At 35.3% G+C, this 24,594-nt stretch overlaps 2 protein-coding genes across 6 annotated transcripts in view; one reads left to right on the plus strand and one right to left on the minus strand.

Annotated features, from left to right (window-relative positions):
• Nucleotides 1-24,594, plus strand: part of FAM227B (family with sequence similarity 227 member B) — a 287,158-nt gene that overhangs the window by 21,485 nt on the left and 241,079 nt on the right. Inside the window, exons 1-2 of one of the 5 annotated variants that reach the window (XM_032297817.1) lie at nucleotides 21,911-22,119; nucleotides 24,090-24,157. The exons of 2 other annotated variants lie outside the window; for them this stretch is intronic. The gene's annotated coding sequence lies outside the window, so the exon portion shown is untranslated. Of the gene's footprint in view, nucleotides 1-21,897; nucleotides 22,120-24,089; nucleotides 24,158-24,594 lie in introns of those variants that run through there. 2 more of the 5 variants (XM_032297820.1, XM_032297819.1) reach the window with 2 other exon arrangements.
• Nucleotides 2,671-21,836, minus strand: DTWD1 (DTW domain containing 1). The gene is made up of 5 exons (XM_032297821.1): nucleotides 21,703-21,836; nucleotides 17,868-18,186; nucleotides 14,841-14,984; nucleotides 12,388-12,646; nucleotides 2,671-3,875 (listed from the first exon to the last, which is right to left on the minus strand). The coding sequence occupies exons 2-5, from the start codon at nucleotides 18,129-18,131 to the stop codon at nucleotides 3,628-3,630; spliced, it is 915 nt and encodes a 304-aa protein (XP_032153712.1). The 5' UTR covers nucleotides 18,132-18,186; nucleotides 21,703-21,836; the 3' UTR covers nucleotides 2,671-3,627.

The raw sequence follows: 24,594 nt of genomic DNA on the forward strand, positions 1-24,594 counted from the left end.
ATGAACCAAAGGGCTCCTAGAAAGATTAGAGGAATGAGAACCTTGATATGCTTAAGATATACATGTTTCTACAAACGAAGTCACGAGCACTTTGAGAATCTTGGGCTGACCTAGTTAGTCACTACTTCTCTAAATCTCTTTTACTGTAGCCTTCCAGACCTTTATTACCCCAGTAATTCCCACATTGGGGTAAACTTTAATTTCTTTATTAAACTTCTTTATTCATTAACACTTGTAACAGTGCTGCTTTTCTAAATAAACCCAGACTAAAACATCTGACTTCCCTAGAAGAGAGCCTAAAGGAAATATATCCACTACTTTATTAAAGGTACAATCCAGCTGGATGTGGTGGCTCACGCCTGTAATCCCAGCGCTTTGGGAGGCCGAGGCGGGTGGATCATGAGGTCGAGAGATCGAGACCATCCTGGTCAACATGATGAAACCCCGTCTCTAATAAAAATACAAAAAATTAGCTGGGCATGGTGGCGCGTGCCTGTAATCCCAACTACACAGGAGGCTGAGGCAGGAGAATTGCCTGAACCCAGGAGGCGGAGGTTGCGGTGAGCCGAGATCGGGCCATTGCACTCCAGCTTGGGTAACAGGAGCGAAACTCCGTCTCAAAAAAAAAAAAAAAAAAAGGTACAAACCAGGCTGATAAGAGTGAGGAAGAAAGGGCTTCACCTAGCCCTTTTAAGTCATTGTGGCATGGAGTTTTTAAAGTCCAGAAGTGTTGGTATAAGCCAGAGATTCTGAACATATGGCTAGTTGATCTCAAGCAGAGGAATCATACAAGCCTGCTGGTAATCTGTTACTATGTGAGGTGATACCTAAGGCAAAGCAAGTGGTCAAGAGCCCAAGAAACACAAGACTGAGAATATTCTAGGTACTTGAAGAAGCTGTATCTGATAATGCATCCAAAAATGAGATCTCTATAGCCACAATAAATAGCTATAAAACTTTGGTGGCATAATAGACATTCCTTGCTCATATATTTGGAATCAGGTAGGTGTCAGTCAGATGGCTCTGCTGATCTTGGCTGGAATCCTCCACATATCTTGGGTTTGGTTGGCCATCAGCCAATCTAGACAGGATTCAGTGAGGGTGACCAGGGAAACCTTGCTCTGCTCCATGGATGTCTCATCCTCCAGCAGGCTAACTCAGCCAAGCATATTCTATGTTGACAGCAGAAACACAGAGTAAGTAAAAATGCACTAAATCTCTGGATGCCTATGACCCAGAATCACAGTGGGGGGAGTAATTCAAAGGAACCTGAAAAATGACCATGAATACAGGGAAGAATAAAGAATTAGGGAATTAGGGCCATTATTAAATCTATCACACCAAAGAAAAACCAGACAAGTATAGTCAGTTCATTGTTCTAAATGGCATTATTATCTTCTTTTGAAAAGAACCTGAGATTTTATCTAGCCTTAGCTGTAAATTAGGCTCTTACCAACTACGTGGGTCATCTTTCTTGTGCCAGCTGAAAGATGGGGGCAAATGAGTGATAGAATTATTCTGTCTCTCACTTTTTTTTTTTCTTTTCCCTCTGAACTGTTACATTTAGTCGGTTTGTAAAGCCAGTTAAATGCAATAGATTTTGGCTCAGGGAAGTCCAAATACAGCCCAGAGAAATCCAACTTTGGCCCTGCTTAAATCAATTCAAGCCTTCCTGTATTCTCAGGGCCAAGTTCTAAACATAAAAAACAAAAACAACAACTAAAAAACTATTTTAATTCCATTCTTGTAAAATAACTGCTGAATAAGCAAGCCAGTTAATTTATTTGGCTAAGACTATAAGACTAATAATGTTCAAACCTTATATAATCCACAGTCCTTTTTATGAATAGCATAATATAATGGTGAACCAAACCAAATCAGAAGTTCCAGATTCCAGAATAGGCTCTGCTACCAACTAGGAGTATGATCTATCAACAATTTACTTACCTCTTTAATTCTCAGTTGCCACATGTATATTAATAGGAATTGCTCTTAATTACAATATTCCAAATGTCCTATTTCCACGGAATGTTAGTAGGTGCTACACATTCAAGTAAGTTTAAGATCTATCAGCTTAAAAAAAGTTCAAAATGTTTATTTCAGGACTTTCCAGAACCTTTAATATGGGTTGCCTTCTGAATCCCTAGAAGGGAAACAAACTAATGTACAGCAAATTAATTTCACCAAGAGCTATTTTCCCCCATAAAGCATGATGTGTCCCACTGTATATACTTCAGGAAATGTGATATTATTTCACCCAAACAGGTGAATTTATCAGAGTACCAAAATGAAATAGAAGGCAACTTCAAATGGGAACATTTGAGAAGAGTATAATAAAACAAGTGCAATATTTACAAATGTCCAAGCAGCGTTTAGGGAAAGCAACAAGTGGTTGTGAACTACCCTGGGGCTATCAATAACTATAAGCTATTACCAGCCATAAGTGAAAAGGGGTAAAGTGAGGGAGCAGGAACTAAACCTAGTGAGGTAACTGGGATAACTGCTTGGGAACAGAAGGGATAGGATTCCTGATAAGCCAACTGATTATGACAGGGCAGGAAAGGAGAGGAAAATAAAGTACATCATTTCATTTTCCTCTACATCTAATCTCCCACTGGTACTTCCCATTTTGTTGAACCCAACCAAAAGCAAGAGAGCAAGGGAACCTACCTCACAGAGCAGAGAGCAGAATAGAAAAGAGTAGACAGAAGCTACTCAGCACAGTAGGGCTCTATTCACAAGCAGCTAGGTCTAGGTGAGTAAATGATGTCATCAGGACTCAGTCTCTCTTTTTCTTTCTCCACTCTGCTTTCCATTGCCGACTTCATTCTAAGGCAGGCTCTTTTCACCTGGCAGCAGAGATGGCCACTAGCAGCCAGGCTTCAATTATTATTAGATCACAATTCCAAATAAAATAGAAAGAGCAAACATATATATATAACACTTATTATATTTCAGGTACTGCTAAAAGCCCCTTCAATATTAACTCAGTTAATTTCCAGTTAATCCTATAAGGTAGCTGCTCAGTATTGCCTGCTCTGTACAAATGGAAGAAACTGACATGGCTGATAAGTAGAAAGGCTGAGATTTAAATTCAGGTAATCTAGCTCCAGAGTCTCTGCTTTTAACAACCTTAGGACTTAAAGAAACAGTCCTACATATTGGAACTCTAATTCTAGTTCTGCCTATGTTTGCTACTAACCTCAAGAAAAATCACTTATGACCTATTTTTCAGCCAGTAGACTGTAACCCCATTTACCTCTAAAGGTGGTCATGAGTACAGGTGAAAAGATATAAAGATGTTGAAATAAAGAGCTAATTAGATCTAATTGAATATGTTATATCTAACAGAGACAAAACACACTATATTAAAATGTAGTAATGAAACTGAGGTTTCACTGAGCAAATAACTTCTGAAATAAGTTTTTCAGTCAAAAGAATCTCTGAAAATTCCCCTAGATACAATTTCCTTCCTTTTAAGAAATATAAAGTAATATATGAGAGACTCGAATTTTTTCAAATGGTCTTACAGGCATTATATATAATTATTTCTTAAGAAAAAACAAAGCAGAAATATAAGTTTATTAATTTTAGCAAAATAAAAGGACATAAGTGGCTTGTTAAAAACTAATGTATAAGTTTTCCTGTCTCCTTATCTCCAGAGCATTTGGCATTCTTTATCAACTGGTACATAAAAGAATAGAAAAATAAAAGATTGTCATATTGCCCTCTGTATTTCTCTTTTAATATATCAGTATGGTAGTCTACCAGAAAGTAGTAAATGGCTTCAATTGTAGAAAGGAAAGTATCTGGCTTTCCTTTTTGATGGCGCCAAAAGCAAGTTTTTCTTGTTTTCAACTCAACTTGTAATAACCCTGTCAAAAAGAAAGAAAGAAAGAAAGAAAAAATATAAATATTTCTTCTTAACCACAGGCCTGGCACAATAATAATGATTTCTCTTAATTATTCTAACACTTTTTTTTTAAAGACTACAGATAAGTTCCTTCAAAACCAGCTTGAAATATTTTCTTAAACACCTTAAGGTATATACAGAAGCAACATAAAACAAAGAATAAAATCTTATACATGACAGTTAACACTGAGTCTTAGACCAATGAATTAAAAGTAGTTAACATTTAAGATATTCATGTCTTCTTATCTCCTATATACCAGCATCTTTAAAAATCTGAATCTCTGACAGGACTACATTCACCAATTTTCAGAAGGGTTTAATTTCCTTGACAAACTAATATTTTTGTTTGTTTAGAGATGGGGTCTTGCTCTGTCACCCAGGCTAGATCACAGCAGCATGATCACATCCCACGGTTACCTCAAACTTCTGGACTCAAGTGATCCTCCTGTCTCAGCCTCACAAGTAGCTGGGACTACATCCGCACACCACCATATCCAGCTAAGATTTTGTATTTTTCTTTTCTTTAAAGATAGTGTCTTGCTATGTTGCCCAAGCTGGTCTCAAAATCCTGGGCTCAAATGATACTCCCGCCTTGGCCTCTCAAAGTGTTGGGATTATAGGTGTGAGCTATAGTACCTGGCCTAAACTGACCTTTAAAATATCATTAACTGAGAGAGATAGGCAGCTTAATGGTCCTTAATACTGGTTAAAGTTTACTTCTTGATTATCACTTTCAGGCTATCTTTATGAACAAAGCATCCTAAAGCTATGGTGTCTTTTGTTTGTTTTAGCTCTGTTACATGTATGCTGCAGAGCCTCAATATCACAGTCAGGTAGAATGCCTTGCTCTTGCACATTTAAAAGGGGAATAATTAATGCAATCACAGAACAGTACTCTCATCCGTTATAACTCAGCTGTCATCATACAAATCCAGAATGCTTTTAGCTCCGTTGGCCAGTAATTGGACTCATACTATATTTATTTGCCCCCTTTTTGTTTGTTTTTGCAAATTTTATTTTAAACTGAGAAATAAAAGAGAGAAGGTAGCATCAAAATTGGCCCAATGACCAACTGGAACTTCTAAGTCATTAATGATTGCCCACTGTCACATCTCACTTTTTCTCAAAAGCTACCCCAGAAATGTAGAATAAATAAATAATAAAAGAAATGCAAAGATATTAAGAGATAAGGAGGATTAAATAACTAAAAAGAGTTTGGGGAAAAGAGAACAAAGAAAATGAAAGAGAGAGAGAGAGAGAGAGCAGTTAAATAGATAATGCCTATGACTTTTCCAGAAACTGTTTTCAACTATGCAAAGCCACAAATACATAAAACATAATGTGTCTCAAGCAGTATAAATACAAACAAATCAGTGCCTAGATCTATTACATACTTATGTAACTGCAAAACATCAAAGATAAAGAGAAGATTTTAAAAGAAGCCATGGAGAAGGGATGGATCATATACAAAGAAAAGGTAATTAGAATGACCAAAAGACTTCCCATTGGCCACAACAGTATACTGAAGACACTAGAATAATATCTTTCAAGTGTCAAAAAAAAAAAAAAAAAAAAGAAAAAAGAAAAAACAAAAACAACAAAAAACAAAACTGGCAACCTAAAATCATGAACCCAGCAGAACAATGTATCAAGAAAAAAGTGACAGACATTAATAAACAAATGAAAACTGAACATATGCCAACAAGAGATCAAATTAAAGGAATTCCTAAAGGATGTATTGGATAACACACTGAGTAAAGAAAATGGTAAACATCTATGCAAATCCAGATAACTGTTGCCTGTATAAAACAAAAATAATAATAATATCTAATTTGTAGACTGACAATAAAGAACAGAACAGAAATAATGATATTAACAATAATAATGTGTACCAGGAAGAGGCTGAATGAAGCTTCAGCATATGAAGTCCATATAATGTAAAAAAGGAGACATTTAACATGTCTGGCTTTGAACTTTTTAGGTGATGTGTGCAATTCTCTAAAAGAACTGAAATAGGAATAAAAATGGAATAAGAAAAAACCTCACTCAATCAAAAGAAACAAAAATTATAAAAAAGGACAAACAAAAAATTAAGATGGTAGAAAGTAGATCCAATTATATCAATACTCACAGCAAATGTAAATAAACTAAAGTTGCTATTTAAAAGACATAGATTATCAGATCGAAACATGAGATGGATGACCTCTACGGGGCTTCAATTAAATATTGCATTAGAGGTCTTATTTAACATAGTAATAAAGAACAACAAATTAATTAGATGCATAAGAAATGAAAATAAATGCAATTGACATTACTTACACAGAAAATACAAAAAATCTAAAGCAAATTATTAGCCATATAGTATCTTGGAGAAGTGAAATATTCAAACAAGATAAAGATATATTGATAAATTCCACACTAAGAATTTTTTCCTCAAAAGAAAGAGATTAAAAAGATGAACCACAAACTGCAAGAAGGTATTTTATAATATTATCTATATTCTAGAATATATAAATAATTTCTACAAATCAATTAAGATAAAGCACTAAAAAAATGGGCATAGATATTTCACAGAATAGGACCTGTATATGGCCAAATAAACAAATAATGTAATTCTCAATCCAATTAGGAATTAGAGAAAAGTAAATGAAGACGACATTGAGACACCATTTTATACATACCAGATTGGCAAAAATCAGACATTTGATAATACCAAGGTAGGAGAGATTATGGATCGCTGGAGCTCTTATACACTAATGATGGAAATATTCCTTTGTATATACACTTTGAAAAACAATTTGGCATTATCTTGTAAAGGTGAATATTCTCATACTCAACAACTCAGCAATGTGACGCCTCAGTATGTTTGTTTCCTAGAGGAGCTTATACTTGCACAAGAATGTGAGTAGTATATTATTTGTAATAGCAAAAACTAGAAATAACCAAAGTGTTTCATTAGCAGGAAACTAGATAAATTGTAGTATACTCCCAGATATTATTCAGCAGTGAAATTGAATAAAATATAGCTACAGTGATATGACAATATAGATAAATCTGAGAAACAAAATATGACTTTAGAAAGCAAGTCACAAGAAAACAACATATAGGTCAAAATAAAGCAAAACTAAATAATACATAGTTTACGAAAACAGATATATGTAATACTGTAATTTAAAAAAGCATAATCCAGGAAAATAATTAACTGTCAGGGGAAGAAAAAGAATGGCACAAGGGAGAAGAACATGAATAAAAGGAAGTTAGAAATACTATCTTGATGCATGAGTTCTTAATAATTATATATGTTTTATAACAATGTTACATATATATGTGTGTGAGTGCATGTGTGTGTATTCTTTCATATGTATCACAATTTAAGAATATAAAACAGTGAAAAACAAACAAACAAAACCTCTTTGCTTATTTAGTGAAAGAATTAGAGCTGGAAGTCACATCCCAGCCCGATTCTTTCCATTAGACTTTAAATTCAATCTAATCATATCAATGACAAGCTTAAAATTCTTTAATGATGCCACAGCACCTATGGATAAAAGAACAAATTCCCAGATATGCTAAATAAAATAAGACATTTATAATTTGAATTTCTCCAGTCTTTTCTACCAGCCTCATATATGTATGCATTCTAGAACACATTAAATATTTCAGTTTCTTGAATGCAAAAAGATTTTTTATATCCTAGTATTTCTAACAATTAGTAACTTTATAATAAAATTATAGTAAAAATGTGAACATTTTTTTGAGGTGGCATTTTGCTCTCTTACCCAGGCTGGAGTATAGTGGCATGATCATAGCTCACTGCATCCTTGAACACCTGGGCTCAAGCAATTCTCCTGCCTCAGTCTCTCAAGTACCTGAGACTACAGGTGCACACTACCACCCCTGGCTAATTATTTTTTGTTGAGATGTAGGTCTTGCTATGTTGTCTAGGCTGGTCTAGAACTTCTGCATTCAAGTGATAATCCCGCCGTCATCTCCTGGAGTGCTGGGATTACAGGAATAAGCCACTACACCTGGTTCCAAACTAGTAAAATATTTTAGCAGGAGAAACTTAAAGTAGATAATTACAAATTGCTTTTCCTTCCAAAAATGCTGCCCAATTATTTCTTCAATTGCAAAGTGAGGATGCCATCCTTTACCTCATACATTTGATGTGAGGATTGAATAAGGTAGTATATGACACAGTACTCACTGACACAGTGAGTGTAGTTTAGGCAATGCTTATAATGTGAACAAAGTTATCACTTTAAAAGTTGTATCAATATATAGTCAAAATGAAGGGAAAGAGCTGGTTAATTTTTAAAACAAATTACAGTGTAATGATGTTTAAATAATTTGGACTCCAGCCCAACAAAAAGAAACAATGTGTCCCTCTACTTTCTGCCAAGGCTTCCTATGGTAAATCTTTAAGAATGTTACATAATTCTTCACTTGTAGGTTTAGGTTTACCTTTTATGATTAAATTAGGCACTCTAACTTCAAGTGCTTTATTTTGACATTAGTAGAACATACAGAACTATTTCTCTGTAAAAATTTGGCAAAACAGTCCGGTTTTACATTGTTAAGGGGATTCTTAACCTCAGCATTCATAGTAAGATAATGGAAAGATAATTTCCAATATACCTGAGGGTTTAATTGAGGTTTAACTTAGTTTGTTCAGCTTAATCCCATGAAATGACAAAAAGTTTTAAAGCCTAAAGCCAAAAATTTATAACAAACATGGACTGTTTCTTATGGAAGTAACTTGGTTTATTCAGAAATTAGTATTTTACATATACAGAGGTTACAAATAAGTGTAGAGCCCTAATTATTTCCTGTGGTGCAATAAGGAGCTACAAAGGACAGGGGTTGAAGTAGGCCATGCAGAAAACTTCCCTCTAGAAATGTTTCTTTTATAATTTTAAAGATTAAGAAGCCCCTTTAAAAATTGTTGATCTGTCATAGAACTAAAATATATGATACTTCCCATGTGACTTGGGAAGGAATAACAAAAATCTTTTGTACAAATCTGATTTTAGGCAAGCCAAATGTGAACACTCTGAAATGAGATTTTGAATAATACCACATAATTCCTTTTATAGTTATGTCAAGGGTTTCTACTTATTTTTTTTATTTGATCTTTTCAATTACCATATAAGGTAACAATAAAGAAAAATCGCTCAGAAATATCTTCAAACTGGCGAGTAACCTGCTGCTGTAAACATCCATGGGAATGTGGCAGGCGGTGTTCCCTTTCTCTTTCAAAGAGCACAGGCTTAGGGCTCAGGAGTTTGTCTCTCTATTAAACACTGGCAACAAAATTTCTTTCAGATCTTCTGCTCCTTAGTACCTGCCCTTCCCTCTCTCCCACACACATGCAACACAAAGAACACACAATTCGACTGTCAAAGCAACCTTACTAACATGTATGAAGATGTCAGATGCATAAACTATATAAATTAAGCTAGTTAAATCTAGTGTTGTCACTCACTTCAGCTTGGTATTAATGAACACCAGACTCCAAAAAGTGTCAAAATGTTCTTTCTAGATAATGCACATTTTTAACACTAGCGTGAGAGAAGCTCTCCCAATTTAAAACTGTTTTGGCAATTGCCTAATATCGACTGAATAGCTTTCTTGCCTTCTAATCATACATGGGCAAGTAAAGTAACTCTTTTAAACGACTGTTATTAGGAACCAAGCTTTTCACTCTAAAATAAATAAAAATCCTTATAATGTTAAATATGAATTAAAACTATCTGTGTGAACTCATGATGCATAACTATGTATTTTTCTTGGGTCTATCCACTGAAGGAATGACATCCCAAAAGTAATGAATTTACCAGATCTTAGTTTCTAATACCATTTCCTATTAAAAGCAACTATAGCTTCTTAGAAAAACAATTGATTCCAGGTCTGAGGCAGAAAAAAAGTACAAATGAACTTGTCTGTTGTACCAAAAGGACAAAGGAGGCCATGCCATAAAGTACTTGAAGGGTTTCCACTGACAAAATTTGAGAGAACTCGAGCATCAAAAAGATTGTATCAAAAAGATGAGCATCAATATGCTATAATAGATTATAACATAATGAATTAGAGAAAAAAATCCATAAGTTCATAGTGATCTCAAAAAGAGGTAGGAGAGAGAGAAATAAAGAACAAGAGAAAAAGGAAAAGCTCTTCTTTACATAAGAATACTGGCTAACAAATGTAGAAGAAATCATGCAATTAAAATTTCACCATTTTTCAATTCTCAATGTAATTATTCAATTCACGCAGGGATCATCAATGAATACTAAAACTACTTGGTGAAAAGTTTTTGGAAACAGTCCATAGTCTGAAAACATCACCCATAGATCACTACTACTTACAAAAAGAAAAAATAAACCTTAATAAAAGAGAGAACTGGCAATCACCACTTTAATCAAGTAATGAAAATTATCACAAATAATAGAACAACTTGCATTATATGCCTCCTAATTTGATGCAACAATAAAGTATGAATTCACCTATGAATTGGTTAACCATACAATTTATCAGCTAAAAGGTTCATTTCTGAGAGTGCAATGACATGCTATTAATAATTATACCAAAACAATAGATATAAACTAGACATAGACAACCTGGATTTATCCTTACCTGTAAATGTCCTAGCCAACATATTTAGACTGAAATGAATCACAATGAAACATTCAGACAATTGACCTGTACTCTTCACAAAAGTCTAAGTCATGAAAAACAAAAACAAGACTGCTCTAAATAAGAGACTAAATATACATAATAACCAAATAAACTGTGATAAGTTTAAATGCTGTAGGGGGGAAGCTACAAGAAGTATTTTGGGGTCAGTTAGGGAAATTTGAATACAGACAGTATATTAGATGATATGATGGAATTTTCATTAATTTTCTTAGGAATAATAATGGTACTGTATTTATTATACAGGAGAACATACTTTTTTTTTAAGTATCATAGCAACTTTATTTGAAACAGCAGAAAATGAGGAACAGCCAGTACAAATATCCATCAACAGATAAATAGGTAACAGTAATTGTAGCATACCCATACAACAAAATACTAGTTGGAAATAAATGTATGACCTATTGATACACGCTACAAGAACAATGAGTGTCAAGTTATTTATTTTGTGTGAGAAAGCCAAACTGAAAAAGGAAAAGAATACATACTGTATGATTCAACTTATGTAATATTCCAGAAAATGCATCTAATCTAAAATGATTAGATAGAGACAATTGATAGATTAGAGATGGGGTTGGAGAGTGCTGTGAGGAAAGCTGGATGTGAAAGATCATAAAATGGCAGATGGAAACTTTGCTAGGGGATGGATAGGTTCATTTTCTTACTTGTAGTGATGGTCTCATGGCTGTACACAAAGGAGAAAACTTTTATACTCTCTAAATATGTGTAGTTTATTATATATTAATTATTCCTTAATAAAGTTATTTTTTAAAACTGTAAGGCAGGCCAGGCACCATGGCCCATGCCTATAATCCCAGCACTTTGGGAGGCCAGGGAGGGCAGATCACCTGAGATCAGGAGTTTTAGACCACCATGGCCAATATGGTGAGACCCTGTCTCTACTAAAAATACAAAAAACTTAAGTCGGTCATGGTGGTGTGTGCCTGTAATCCCAGCTACTAGCGAGGCTGAGGCAGGAGAATTGCCTGTACCCAGGAGGCAGAGGTTGCAGTGAACCAAGATTGGACCACTACACTCCAGCCTGGGTGACAGAGCAAGACTCTGTCTCAAAAGAACAAAATAAAACAAAAACTATAAGGTAAAAAACAAAAAACCAAAGAGAAGGTATAACTTCTTGGTAAATGTGTTCACCATTAGGGTGTTTATAACAGAGAAGTCATTTCTTTATTAATATAGAAGAATATTCTTATTCTTAGATAATGTACACTTAGGCCAGACGTCGTCGCTCATGCCTGTAATTCCAGCACTTTGGGAGGCCAAGGCAAAAGGAGAACCTGAAGTTGGGAGTTTGAGACCAGCCTAGCCAATGTGGTGAAACCCCGTCTGTACTAAAAACACAAAATTTAGGCAGGCATGATGGCGGGCACCTATAATCCCAGCTAAATGAGAGGCTGAGGTGGGAGGATTGCTTGAACCCAGGAGGAGGAGGTTGCAGTGAGCCAAGATCGCACCATTTCACTCCATCCTGGGCAACAGAGTGAGATTGTCTCAAAATAATTAAAAAAATAGAAATGTACACTTAATATTTAAGGGTGAAGTTTTACAAAGCCTGATTGGTCAACTTCCAATTGGTCAACCAAAAAAACAAAAAAAATATAGAATATATAAATACATACTCATATACGTAATAAAGAGAAAGAGAAATAAAGCAAATGTGGCTAAATGTATAGGTATTAAATCCAATTCTTCTTTCATATTGTCTGTTAGTTTTTCAAAATAAGTCTGAGGGAAGAGCAGTCCAAAAAACATTTTTTTTTTACCTTGAAGTCGCTCATCAGTGATTATTTTGTTTGTTTGGTTCCAGGTGCTATCTATAAATACAATTTTTTTCAGTGTTGCGCCTTTGCACTTGCTGTCATTCAAATCACAGAACTCATGTTCTTCAGCTCTTTTGCGTTTAAAAGATGGCTTGTCAGGGTCATCATTTTTGCCTCTAACATTATTTTGAATCCTTTTTTGCAGATGAAAAGAAATATCTTTTATTGAGATAGACTGAGGTCCAGGAAAAACGAGAGCAACCTAAAACAAATAAAACTGGGTTAGCAGTGTGCTATTATGATCTTCAAAATATAGAAATTTTGATTGATTTAAAATTTTAAGAAAAACATGTTGAATATTTGAGAAACAAGCAGTAGGTTGGTTCTATTGCATATGCCTCTTTAATATGTATGGTAAAGTTCTAGCTCTCTCCTAGTAATTTATAATCATAATATACTAATTAAAAGTATTATTTCAAAATATGTTATTCGCCGACTGACAGAGGCCAAGTTAATCATACTTGAAATAAGAAGACTAAATTATATAATTTTTTAGTAAGATAAAAAGCAAAGTACATGATACTTTGTAAAACAACCACTGAAACTCTTCAGTCATTAAGTGCCATTTTCATCTATATCATAAGCAAAGATAAATGACAGTGAATGCTGGTGAAGAAACAGTGGTTTGAGGTCAGGATTAAATAGCATAACTCTTCATGAAAGCAATTTGACAATTTAAAACAAGAGTCTTAAAATATTCATACCCTTTTGCCGAATGATTTCATTATGGGAACATAATAAAATAATCCTAAACACACACATGCACAATATCTAAGTATATTTATTACAGTGAAAAATTAAATGAAAAAAACTAACCTTCCAGGAAAATTTTATGAATTACGATAGCTCTTTTCTTTCAGCACAATTTTACTGAGATTGATATTGTTAGAGCCTCCAATGTCTGAACAGCTCTTGGCACGAAGCACGCACCAAGTAAATATTTGTTAAGTGAATAAATGTTGGTAGAATCAAGGGAATTTTATCCCCATATGTTTCTCTATTTCCCAAATTTTATTCAATGAGCATAAAAATTTTTAAAAAGATAAAAAGAAAATCATAATAAAATAAAATTAAAAAACAAAAAAATCTTGGGCAGGCACAGTAGGTCATGCCTGTAATCCCAGTACTTTGGGAGGCCAAGGTGGAAGGATCACTTGAGCCCCAGGAGTTCGAGACCAGCCTGGACAACATAGTTAGACCAGTCTCTACAAAGAATAAAAATCTTAGCTGGGAGTAGTGGCATATGCCTGGGGCCTCAGCTTCTCTGGAGGCTGGGGTAGGTGGACTGCTTGGGCCCAGAAGTTTAAAGCTGAAGCAAGCTATGATCGTGCCACTGCACTCCAACTTGGGAACAACAGAGCAAGACTCTGTCAAAAAGCAAAAAACTTGAATTTTATAAATTTCAAAGTTGTGAAAGTTTAAAAATATTCATAATACATGTCTATATTTCCCCCTATAATCAGTTAGCAAAGTCCAGCACTTCTGAATTTTCTTAGATTTTAAGCATATCACATCTCCTTACAGAACCTAGCACTACATTTTCTAATCAACATAAATGGACTCTAGCTGACCAGAGAAGGAAGCATTTTCCTAGATCCAAAACTTAAATATTACTTACAAACATAATTTTCTATATAAACTCAATCAAAAAAATACATATAGAGAGAGATAAATAGGAAAGTAAAAATTTACCAAGTTCTTCCTGGAACAAATGAATGAATGAATTTTTAATTTTGTTTCTAGATCAGCCACACCAACAAATGGCCTCCAAGAGACCAAAAGGCTTTTACATGCTTCTTTCAGTACTCAAGGCCTAATTTTTTGAGACATATTGCAAAATTGCTTTTCAGTAAGACGACCCATCTCACCAATGTGGCAATTGCAACTAAGTGAAAACCAATTAAGAATCTAAAAATGAGCAAGGAAGGCCTCTAAGCAGCCAAAAGAAATGTTATAAAGGCTATGCATTAAAGCTCTTAATTTAGGAGGATTCCTGAACATCCTAACTCAGTTTTCTTCTTTTAGAGAAATTCCAACAACACTTGTAATCTGGTTTCCCAGTTTGCATCAAATTAGATCATCTATGTGTAGCAGAGACAGGAGGAGAGGCGAAAAAGTAAAAGCAGGCACATTAATATTGGCAAAGAGTAAAAACCTAGACATAAGGCAGAAAAGCTATAAAATGCAGAGAGACTCAAAAAGCATAGCAGTCTAGAATCATGTGACCTTTGAAGATATCAATGAAATATACTGTATATTGTCTAATGCTACCTGAGCATAATGCTAGCTTATGAAGAAAAATATTAAATTATGTTTGAGTAAGTTCAGAAAGGCAATGGAGGTTAAAATTCATTTTTATATCCAATGTGAAGAGTTATAAAAAATAAGTTGCCTACTTCATGGTCCTTTTCTTCATATTCTGGAATACAAGGATATGTGTAAATGTTTACAAATTCAGGTGCTAAGAGTTTTGCATGTATAGCAGTACTTTTGCCATCTGTTTCATTTGGATGTTTAATGATGTCAATCTTCAATGGAAGCTAAAGGTAAAAAAAAGGACAAATAAAAAAACAAATATAAACATTCTAATTTTTATGTTAATACAAAGGGTCTCTAAAGCTACATAGGAAGCTCACAATAAATTCCTATACATATGCATATGGTTTAAAAGTTATACTTTTCTCGACCAGAATATTAAGAATGGTGATTGTTACAAAGCAAACTCAAATTTCTTCCTTGGAATTGTTAATCATGTATTAGGACAATTATTTTCAACTCATTTAACACAGAATCTTCTCTTACAGCAAAGCTCCAATGTCATTTTCATTTGTTATTGCATTTCAGTATGTGTGCCATGGACACTTTTATAATTCCTATAAACTCTAGGTTTGCCTACTTAATTTTATTTTTATTTATTTATTTTGAGATGGAGTCTCACTCTGCCACCCAGGCTAGAGTGCAGTGGTGCAATCTCAGCTCACTGCAACTTCTGTCTCCTGGTTAAGCAATTCTGCCTCAGCCTCCCAAGTAGCTGGAATTACAGGTGCCTGCCACCATGCCTAGCTAATTGTATTTTTTTTTAGTAGAGATGGTTTTTCACCATGTTGGCCAGGCTGGTCTTGAACTCTTGACCTCAAGTGATCCACCTGCCTCGGCCTCCCAAAGTGCTGAGATTACAAGTGAGCCACTGCACCTGGCCTCTTATGCTATTTTAAAAGGAAATGTAAGTTTGAGCAAAAAGCTTCAGATCTAAAATTCAAGTTGAAATTCTGTTCCTTATATATACTTTCAGGTCAAAACTGTTATCCTTTGTAGTAAACATCATGATTTTCGGCATCACATTTTCAACAGCACAAATTAAATAATTATCAATTTAAAAAATAGTAACAATAAGTCTAAGAGGTGTAATCTTTATATCACAAAACTCTCTTTAAAATCATCTTGCCTAAAAAGCAGTCCCCAGTCTTTCTGGGAAGAAGGACTGGTTTCATGGAAGACAATTTTTCCACAGACCAGGGTTGGGGCAGAGTATGATTCAAGCACATTACACTTATTGTATACTTTATTTCTATTATTCTTTCATTATAATAAATAATGAAATAATTATACAACTCACCATAATGTAAAATCAGCAGGAGCCCTGAGCTTGTTTTCTTGCAACTAGATGGTCCCATCTGGGGGTGATGGGAGACGCTGACAGATCATCAGGCATTAGATTCTCATAAACAGCCTGCAATCTAGGTCCCATGAATATGCAGTTCACAACAGGGTTCATGCTCCTATGAGAATCTAATGCTGCCGCCGATCTGACAGGAGGCAGAGCTCAGGTGGCAGCGTAAATCATGGGGAGTGGCTGTAAATACAGTTGAAGGCTTCACTTGCTCTCTGGCAGCTCACCTCTTGTACAGCCTGGTTCCTTAGGACTGTACTGGTCTGTGGTCTGGGGATTGGGACCCGTGTTGCCTAAGTATTTCCCTTAAAGTTTCATTATTTGTTACAGACTAACATGTCTCTATGCAAAAATAATATTCTTTTGGATTTCTAAATTACACTTTTCTTATTTCGCTTCGGCGTTTTTTGGTTTAGCTCTTGTTATAATTCTTATATAAGTACTGCATTCAGCCATGATTATGAAAAAAATGCCAAGTCATCTACCCTACTATATATAAGAAACCCTCTGGAGATGTGTTCTTGACTTCAGCTTTTAAATGACCTTTTGTTTTATTTGGTATTTCCCACAATCTTCAAGTTCCCATTCCACATTAAATAAATAGGATTCTAGGAATTTACCCTGGGCACACTTTTACCCTGGAGGACAAAACTATTTTTCTTATGTTTTTAACTATACATATTTAAAGTGTACAATCTAATAAGTTTTAACATATATTAAATTCTTGAATCCAGTGCTACAGTCAAAATAATGAGATAATTATAAGATAGAATAATTCTATGTATACTTCAAAAACCATACTTCAAAATGTAACATTCCTGTAAGATAATGGGAAACTTGAAAATAATTATTACTCTCAAGTTCTTGGTTTTTCTGAGCAAACTGTGAAGCTTATATTAAATTCCACACTTCCTTATTCTTGGCTAATAAACTTTCCATTAGCTTATATGTGTGGTTTTAGATGCTGAGGACACCATGGACTGGTCAAGATGATATAGGCTAAATTGAAATTCAAATAAAATATGAGTGTCAAAGTACTTTTCTTCAAATTTAAATGAACTTTAAAATCATCACAACAAATATTTAAAAATACAGCTACGACTTATTATTTTTTATTTTTTTATTTTATTTAACTGGCAAGTTCTAATGAGCCCATGTGTAGGGTTTACTCTCTCTGAAGTCGTAATAAACAGTAGTCAAATTTTATACATTAATTGATTTATTCCTAAAGTTTGGGATGTTAGCAATCAATTCGAATGACCTTTTAAATTGGGCTTAAAATCACTCTAATGATAACATAGCCCAGGGAATAAGTCTTAGTTTTTAAATTTTATTTTCCTTTTGGTCAATGAAATCTGCTCCATCCCCATGTATAGGATAAGATTAAGTCATAAAAGTCTAAGTAAAAATTGACTAGTTCTACTAGAATAGTATTTTCTCAAGGAGCAGTACAAAGACCTGAGTTTTTGGAGCTCCTTCAGGGTGTCTATAAGCTTTTTTTTTAGTATTCATATGTTTATATCACACAATTTTTCCTATGTTGCAAAGAAATTATAATTATTAATGAAAAATTGGTTTCATTAAAAACACCATTTCAGACCCAGAGACAAGAAAAACAAAGTGGTTTAGTAGTCTGTAGGACTAAATTTTCCATAAATATACTTCCTTTATCAATTAAATTAAAATAGGTATGTATGAGATGTCTTTTAAAAATCTATTTTCTTACTTTCAAACAATTAAATTTCTTACTAACCTTCACAAGTGGAATCTGTTCAATAGGTACATTTTCAACTGGGACATAACATGTATAGCAGTAGAACATTCTGGAACCACCACATTTGAGACATTTTGATCTCCCACTTTGCTGAGCTTTTTGAAGAACTTCTTGAGATGCTAAATGTAAGTTTTTAAGGGGATCTTCTGAAGCTATGGAAGTAGTTTGTGACTGTTTTGTTTCCACAAATTTTGAATTATTTTCTTCACTTCGTTTGAGAAATATAGGTGGATTGAGAGACATTCTTCATTCAAGCCAAAGTTTAACAGCTATTTCTAAAACACATATCATAGGTGCCCTATAAAAAAGTGTCGAGAGGAGACGAAATAAAAACAGAAAACATTTTACTCAGTCTGTACAATGAAAATTATTCAATTTAAGTCACAGTTGTGTGCTGTTTTAGTACTTATTAATACATGTTATATTATCTTACAAATTTTATAAATTTACAGAGTAATATTAATGTCCACTTTAAGAATTTATGCTTTTTAAAAACATACATCATTCATATTCTTTAGTACTAGAGAAGAATAGTAAAATAACTTTCCCACTTAATATTTCCTTCAAAGAAGGGTGATGGCTGCCAAAATTGTTATCTGCATACCCTGTAAGGAAGATATCTTTCAACAGAGAAACAACACTGGGGCCCTATTGATTCGATATGCATTCCACAGCTGTAAAATAATTCTCTTATTATAAAGCCTTCTGGCATTGTTGTTTAACTATGAAGCTCCAGCTACTTTAAGTAGTAACAGTGACAAGAGAAATGCTGTGACTTCAATAGGAAACACTTTGTGGTCTCCCAAATAGAAAGTGAACAAAAAGTCCAGAGAAACACAAAGTCCAACATAATTTGCTGACAAGAAGTTAATGCCCCTAATTTAATTACTCATCAAATGAATTTTTTTCTTTAAAGATTGTAAGTCCTAGTGAGCTTGAGACCCAAATAAAAAGATGCAAAGATACCAGTTATAGTAGAAAAAGGTATTTGCCAAATGTACCCAAGGGGGAAAACCAAAATATAGTAAATATTTTTGCTGTGTAACTGATTAGGCACAGATTTACATTTTGGGTAAGAAAGCAGTATTTAAGAACAATGGTCCAATCCCTTCTTCCTGCCTCACAAATAGAAAATCTTACCTACTTCTGACCACCACTCTAAATCACCTGCCTAAAAATGGCTTCAATCTTTGTGAACATGTCCTCAATGACTAAAAGTGCAATAAATTAAGATGCCATCTTTTCTTGAGTCTCAGATCCTTTTAGGAATCACATTAAAATCTTAAACCTCATCCCTAGAAAATGCATATACAACATAATATTTTGCACACAATTTCAGGAGGTTTGGAACTTTCCTAGAGTCTAACTATAAATGAGGTAAAGAAGTTCCAAGTTTGGAAAGTGGTGGGCATGGTGGCTCATGCCTATAATACCAGCATTTGGGGGATCAAGGTGGGAGGATCACTTGAGCACAGGAGTTTAAGAACAGCCTGGACAACAAAGTGAGATCGTATATCTAAAAGAGAGAAGAAAAAGTTTGGGAAGAGATCCTACTAGTCCTCAGAAATCAGAGTTGCAAATGCTCTATTGACATCTCTTTGCTGCACATACGAGGCTAAGTTTCACCTAAACCCTCTTTGGGTTTGTTCTGGTGTTGCTTGTGGTTCTTACAGAGAAACATTTTGAGGCTTTCATAATCCTGAGTTACTCAGATGATGGGATTCATCCTAAAAAAAGAAAGTTGATAGGACTAATTCAACCTGACTTATTTCCCTGGGTATTCCAGTAGCTATTTAGTGGAACTGCATCTGTCACTCAAAAACTTGGACATAGTGGGACTGAAAAATGCAGTTCCTGTGATGTCATGACAGTTACTGTGGTTGCTTGACATTTAGCAGAAAACTACTGGTGAGTTTTTGGAGTTATTCTAGGGCACTCAAAGTGCATTTGTCTTAGAGATGCCTCAGAAATACCATTTTGTAGTTCACGGACCTCCTATCCAAATAACTAAATGGATATTAGTGAAGCCTTATATAAATAACCTTCCTCTACAAAAATCAAACACCACAGATACCTGTAAGACAGTAAAATAGAAATGTTAATGGCTCCATCTTCTAGTTCACCCTGCATACTCTCACTTATGGCTGAGGTGACCACACAGAAGAGGCCAGCAATTGTAAATCATGGGCAGCTACCTCCAAAGGTCTCTGAAACTACATGATCAGGATATTTGTCCTAACCTAGCCAACAGCCTGCCTCAACTGTGAGTAAATCATATGTTACAAATGCGGCTATTTAAAATCTTTAAAACATACCTGTTAACATAAAATATGTGCAAGGAAATACAATTTGAGTCATCGGAGCTAAAAAGACTTAGAAAACATAAAGACTATTCCTATGGAACTAACAATTTTAACACCTTGATGGTGTGTCCATCTTCCTGGAACTTAGGGCTGAAAATACATTAATTTTTTTATTCCTCCTTCTACCCAATTCCCACCCCAAATTATACTCACCAAGTTTGCATCAATTTTACCTTGTACATAATCCTCTATCTTCATTCTCAAAGTCAGGACTCTAATTCAGTTCCTTATTAACTCATAGATGGGCCATGGCAAGGTCTTAAACCTCTTTAAGTACTTATTATTGATTACACATATTTGACATGGAAAAATCCACTTATTGTAGAGGTACTTTCGTGAAGCTGGCCCCTCTAGCATTCAACTCTGTAAGAGAAGATCCTTTCCTGATCTCACCTATTCATGATTCTTATGCAACAGGAGGAATTCGATAAACACTTGTTAACTAAATTAAAACCATTCTGCAAAACACATCCAGTAAGCATCTTGCTACTGAAGTATCTGACAAACTACCTTTACGGGCCATGTGCAGCCTAGCACAGGTGGCAGGCTGGCAATTTCTTTTTTTTCCAAAATAATAACAGAAAAGGCTTCTACCTCTTTCATTATTGTAAGCTGACTCACCTCCTTCCCAATGGAACATTATATATATAGACTATTTAGTACTAGATAAAAACCACTTCAAATTTTCTTGCTAGAGTATTTTTAAGAACCTGGTCATATAGGACCTCGAGGTCCAACATTCATTTTTCACAATCCAAGGTAGTGCCCTTTTAAAATATAGGATTAATGGCCCCTCCCACACCACCCACCATATGGTCGCAGACGGTCTTGCCTTCGTTTTCATGGTGCATTGGGTTAGTCCTTAAATGTTGCGATCTGAAGTACTGATTTTACCATCCAACTTTGTGGACCTGGCGCCTGAAAATGTTAACATACTTCCTTATTTGTCCTACATTCCCAATAAATAATTTAGACGTAAGAAACAGGCTCTTTTGCTTATTACGTAACCACAACCTCGGTATTTTAAATACACTGCATGGCATCCCTAATTCTACGTCTGTGCTACTCTTCCCCTTTCGTGATAACCCCCACAAACCACTCCAAATACCAAAAAAAAAAAAAAAAAAAAAAGATAATGGGGTTCCTAGGGAACTGACTTTGCTTTGCCAGGACAAACTTTCGTTGGGGCGGAATGCACCGAAAATCATTGGTAGGAAAAAATAACTGTTTTTTGCGGAAAAATTTGGAAACGTTTTCCCCAAGGGCCCGCAACATCCTAACAAAAAACAAGAGCCCGCGCAGGGACCGAGGATCCCCGTCACAGGCGACACCCAGCGTGATCTCCGCTAGGGTTCTGACAAGGAAGGTCCACTTCCCGCTGCCGCAACTCTGGGGCCAGACCACGCTCCACGCGCAGAGACCTGCACCAGGAATCAGAGTGGTACTCAGACCTGCACACCCGCGAGTCGAGCAGCTCCACGCGTCTTCAACTCCACCCGAGCCCAAGGCGCGCGCCGGGCCGTGATCGCGCACGGACCAGACGGAGCGCTTTCCCGGTAACACCAGAGGGAGGAGCCAGGCCGTTACTAGTGGTGTTGCTAGGGCCGGGCCCGACACGCCGCAGTTCGCGCGGCTGAAGCCACGAGCAGGCACGACAGCAGGGCGGGGTTAAACGGGAAGTGCTGCCTCACCCTCACACTCAGCGGCCTTGTTGTACAGCTCCTGAGAGGCTCCGGCGGGGGCAGGGCCGAGTTCGTCTGGGACCTGGCTCACGCCTCGCAGCCTTTCAACCAGCTTCCTCCTGATCCTTGCTGGGACAACATAATTGGGACGCGGTTCTCGAAACATACTCTGAAGGCATAGTTGCAGTGAGTTGTGAAGAAATGTTGTACCCAGAGAAAAGTTCGCATTTTACCCATCTCAAAGATATTTTAGTTATAAGAATTTGGCTCTAGTACGCTTTCGTGGCTATATCAGTATCATTATTTCATGCGCTGTATGGTAATGAAAGCTATTAGAAAAATCATTTGTATCTTTATGATTTGGTTTGCATAAAAACACGCATATAGAGTTAAGAGTACTTTGTATGCGTTTCCAGTCTAAAGTTAAGTGTGATATGTGGATAAGTTACTAGACCATTTTTCCATGCCTCTTCCCAAAGAATGCCCAAATTGAAGTACACTCTTAACAGCTAAGATTTTGAAACACAACGGTCAAATGTTGAGCAATGTTTATTGAGTATTTTGAATTTATCAAGTGGTAGATAAAGGATACTACAATGCCCTAGAAGTGTTCACGATACAAGTAAAGCATGGGTAGTACAGAAAATGCAATATTCTTACTATCGAGATTAAAACGCCATTTCATAAATTACAGGGATTTCAAGAAAGCTCAGAATGGAGTAGTCACGAAAGGCTTCTTTTTCCAACTTGGGTAAGGCCTTGAAGAATGATTTAGGTTTAGGACAGTGTTTTTCAACTGTAAAGGGAATTATATGGGACCCATTAGTGGGGTCTTGATCCATTTGTAAGCACTTAGGAAACAATATAGATTGAAAATATCAGTGCATGTAAGTTTAATTTTACTTAGTAAAGTACTACTTTATGGAGATTTCAATTATATAGCTTGTATGTATGCACTAGGGCTTGTTTGTAAAATGTATTTCTTAGTGTATTTCAAACTATAAAAAGTTTGAAAGCCAGTGTTTTAGGGAGAAAGGTGAACTTTCTGGGTAAGGAAAGTGGAAGAGCAAAGTCTCTAAGTCAGGAATAAATAATTCACAATCATTTTCCTTTTTAGCTTAACTCTTAAGTTTTATCAAAGTAGTTAAATTGTACAGATTAAAAAGCAAATGATACTACTTGTTAGAGCATTGGTTTGCTATTGCCATCGAATAAATTACTCCAAAATATGGTGGATTGGAACAAACATTTTATTATGCTCACAGGTGGTATTGTCAGTAGGTCACAGTTATCACTTTTTTTTTGGTAATTCAATTAGGAAGACTAGAGTGGGTAGGCATGCTAGCAGAGCTTCCATAACTCTCCATATGGCTAGGGCTTCCTCACAGTATGGCAGCAAGGTTATCAGACTTCTTACCTTAGACTCAGAGCTCCAAAGGGAGTTTTGCAATGAACAAAGCAAAAATTGCCTGTCCTTTTCTGACCTTGCTTCAAAAAGTAACACAGTGCTACTTCCCTCACTTTCTTTTGCTTAGAAGTGAGTCACAAGTCCTGTTCTGTTTTAGGAAAGGAGACATAGATCCCTCTTCTAAAAGGATTGGCAAATAATTCTTGTCCATGTTTTAAAACCAGCATAGTGAATTTACTTCTATTATAAAAAAACCCAAAATATCAATGGTTTAATACACATGGTTTTTTTCTCACAAAAGATCCATTGTGGCTATTTCTAGTCAGATGAAATATTAAATTCAAGGCCAAATTTTTTTATTTTGAATGATTCTTCTGCCTTCTAGGACCTGGGGTACATAGCTTATGTGACAAGAAAGAAAGTATGTTAAATATCACCCAAGAAATTATAGAGGTCAACCCTAAAAATGATATATCCATTTGGCCACATTCTATTGGTCAGAATTTAGTCCCAAGGCCACCACTTTAACTGCAGGGGAGTCTGGGAAATGTAGAGAAACATACATGTACTGGGGAGCACTAACAGTTTGCCACGTTCTAGGTTAAGGAAAACCCTGTAGTCCCTAACCCTTCCACTCTATTCTCAATTCTTCTCACCAAAGGAAAAGTCAAGTATTTTAAATATTTCTTCTGTTACTCACTATGTCTAAATATACTTACATTGCAATTTCTTGATTTTCCAATTTCAGACATTACCTGTTGACTTTCTCCTATGGAAGACAGTGACATAGGTCTTTAGTAACAACACCACCTCCAAGTGTGTGAACATTCCCTTTGTACCTCATACACTCTTCTTGTCCCTTCACCTCTCCATATAGTGATATCATAGGTTTTGGTTAAATCAACGTTTAGTGTTATCACTACTGTCTAGGTAAATGTCATTCAACCCTAAGCTACATAGTATACTAAGATCACATTAACTTTTAATATAATTGTTTACTTTCCTTTCTCTTAATAACTGCCATTTTTAATGTATTTATTATTAATCTGTCCTGAAATACTTTGGCAAACTGCTAAAGCATCACAGTAAAATATATCAATTAATCTAGTAGATTTTTTTTTCCTTACAGATATTCCTCGTAGAGCATTACCTTTAGTTTATTCAGGATTGCTGGTTTCTCCAGCATATCACTGCTCTCCTGTGTGTTAGATCACTTGTTTCTTTTTTCTTTGCTTAATTCCTTTTTAAAAATG

Source organism: Sapajus apella, unplaced genomic scaffold (genome assembly GCF_009761245.1).
Source record: "Sapajus apella isolate SASKATOON/1434 unplaced genomic scaffold, GSC_monkey_1.0 scaffold37, whole genome shotgun sequence".
Classification (NCBI taxonomy): domain Eukaryota; kingdom Metazoa; phylum Chordata; class Mammalia; order Primates; family Cebidae; genus Sapajus; species Sapajus apella.

Coding starts and splice junctions, on each gene's coding strand:
- DTWD1 (XM_032297821.1), bottom strand. CDS start 18,131: ATGTCTCTCAATCCACCTATATTTCTCAAACGAAGTGAAGAAAATAAT. Junction 14,985..17,867: donor AACAGATTCCACTTGTGAAG/GTTAGTAAGAAA, acceptor TTTTACCTTTAG/CTTCCATTGAAGATTGACAT. Junction 3,876..12,387: donor CACTGATGAGCGACTTCAAG/GTAAAAAAAAAA, acceptor TCTTTTTGACAG/GGTTATTACAAGTTGAGTTG.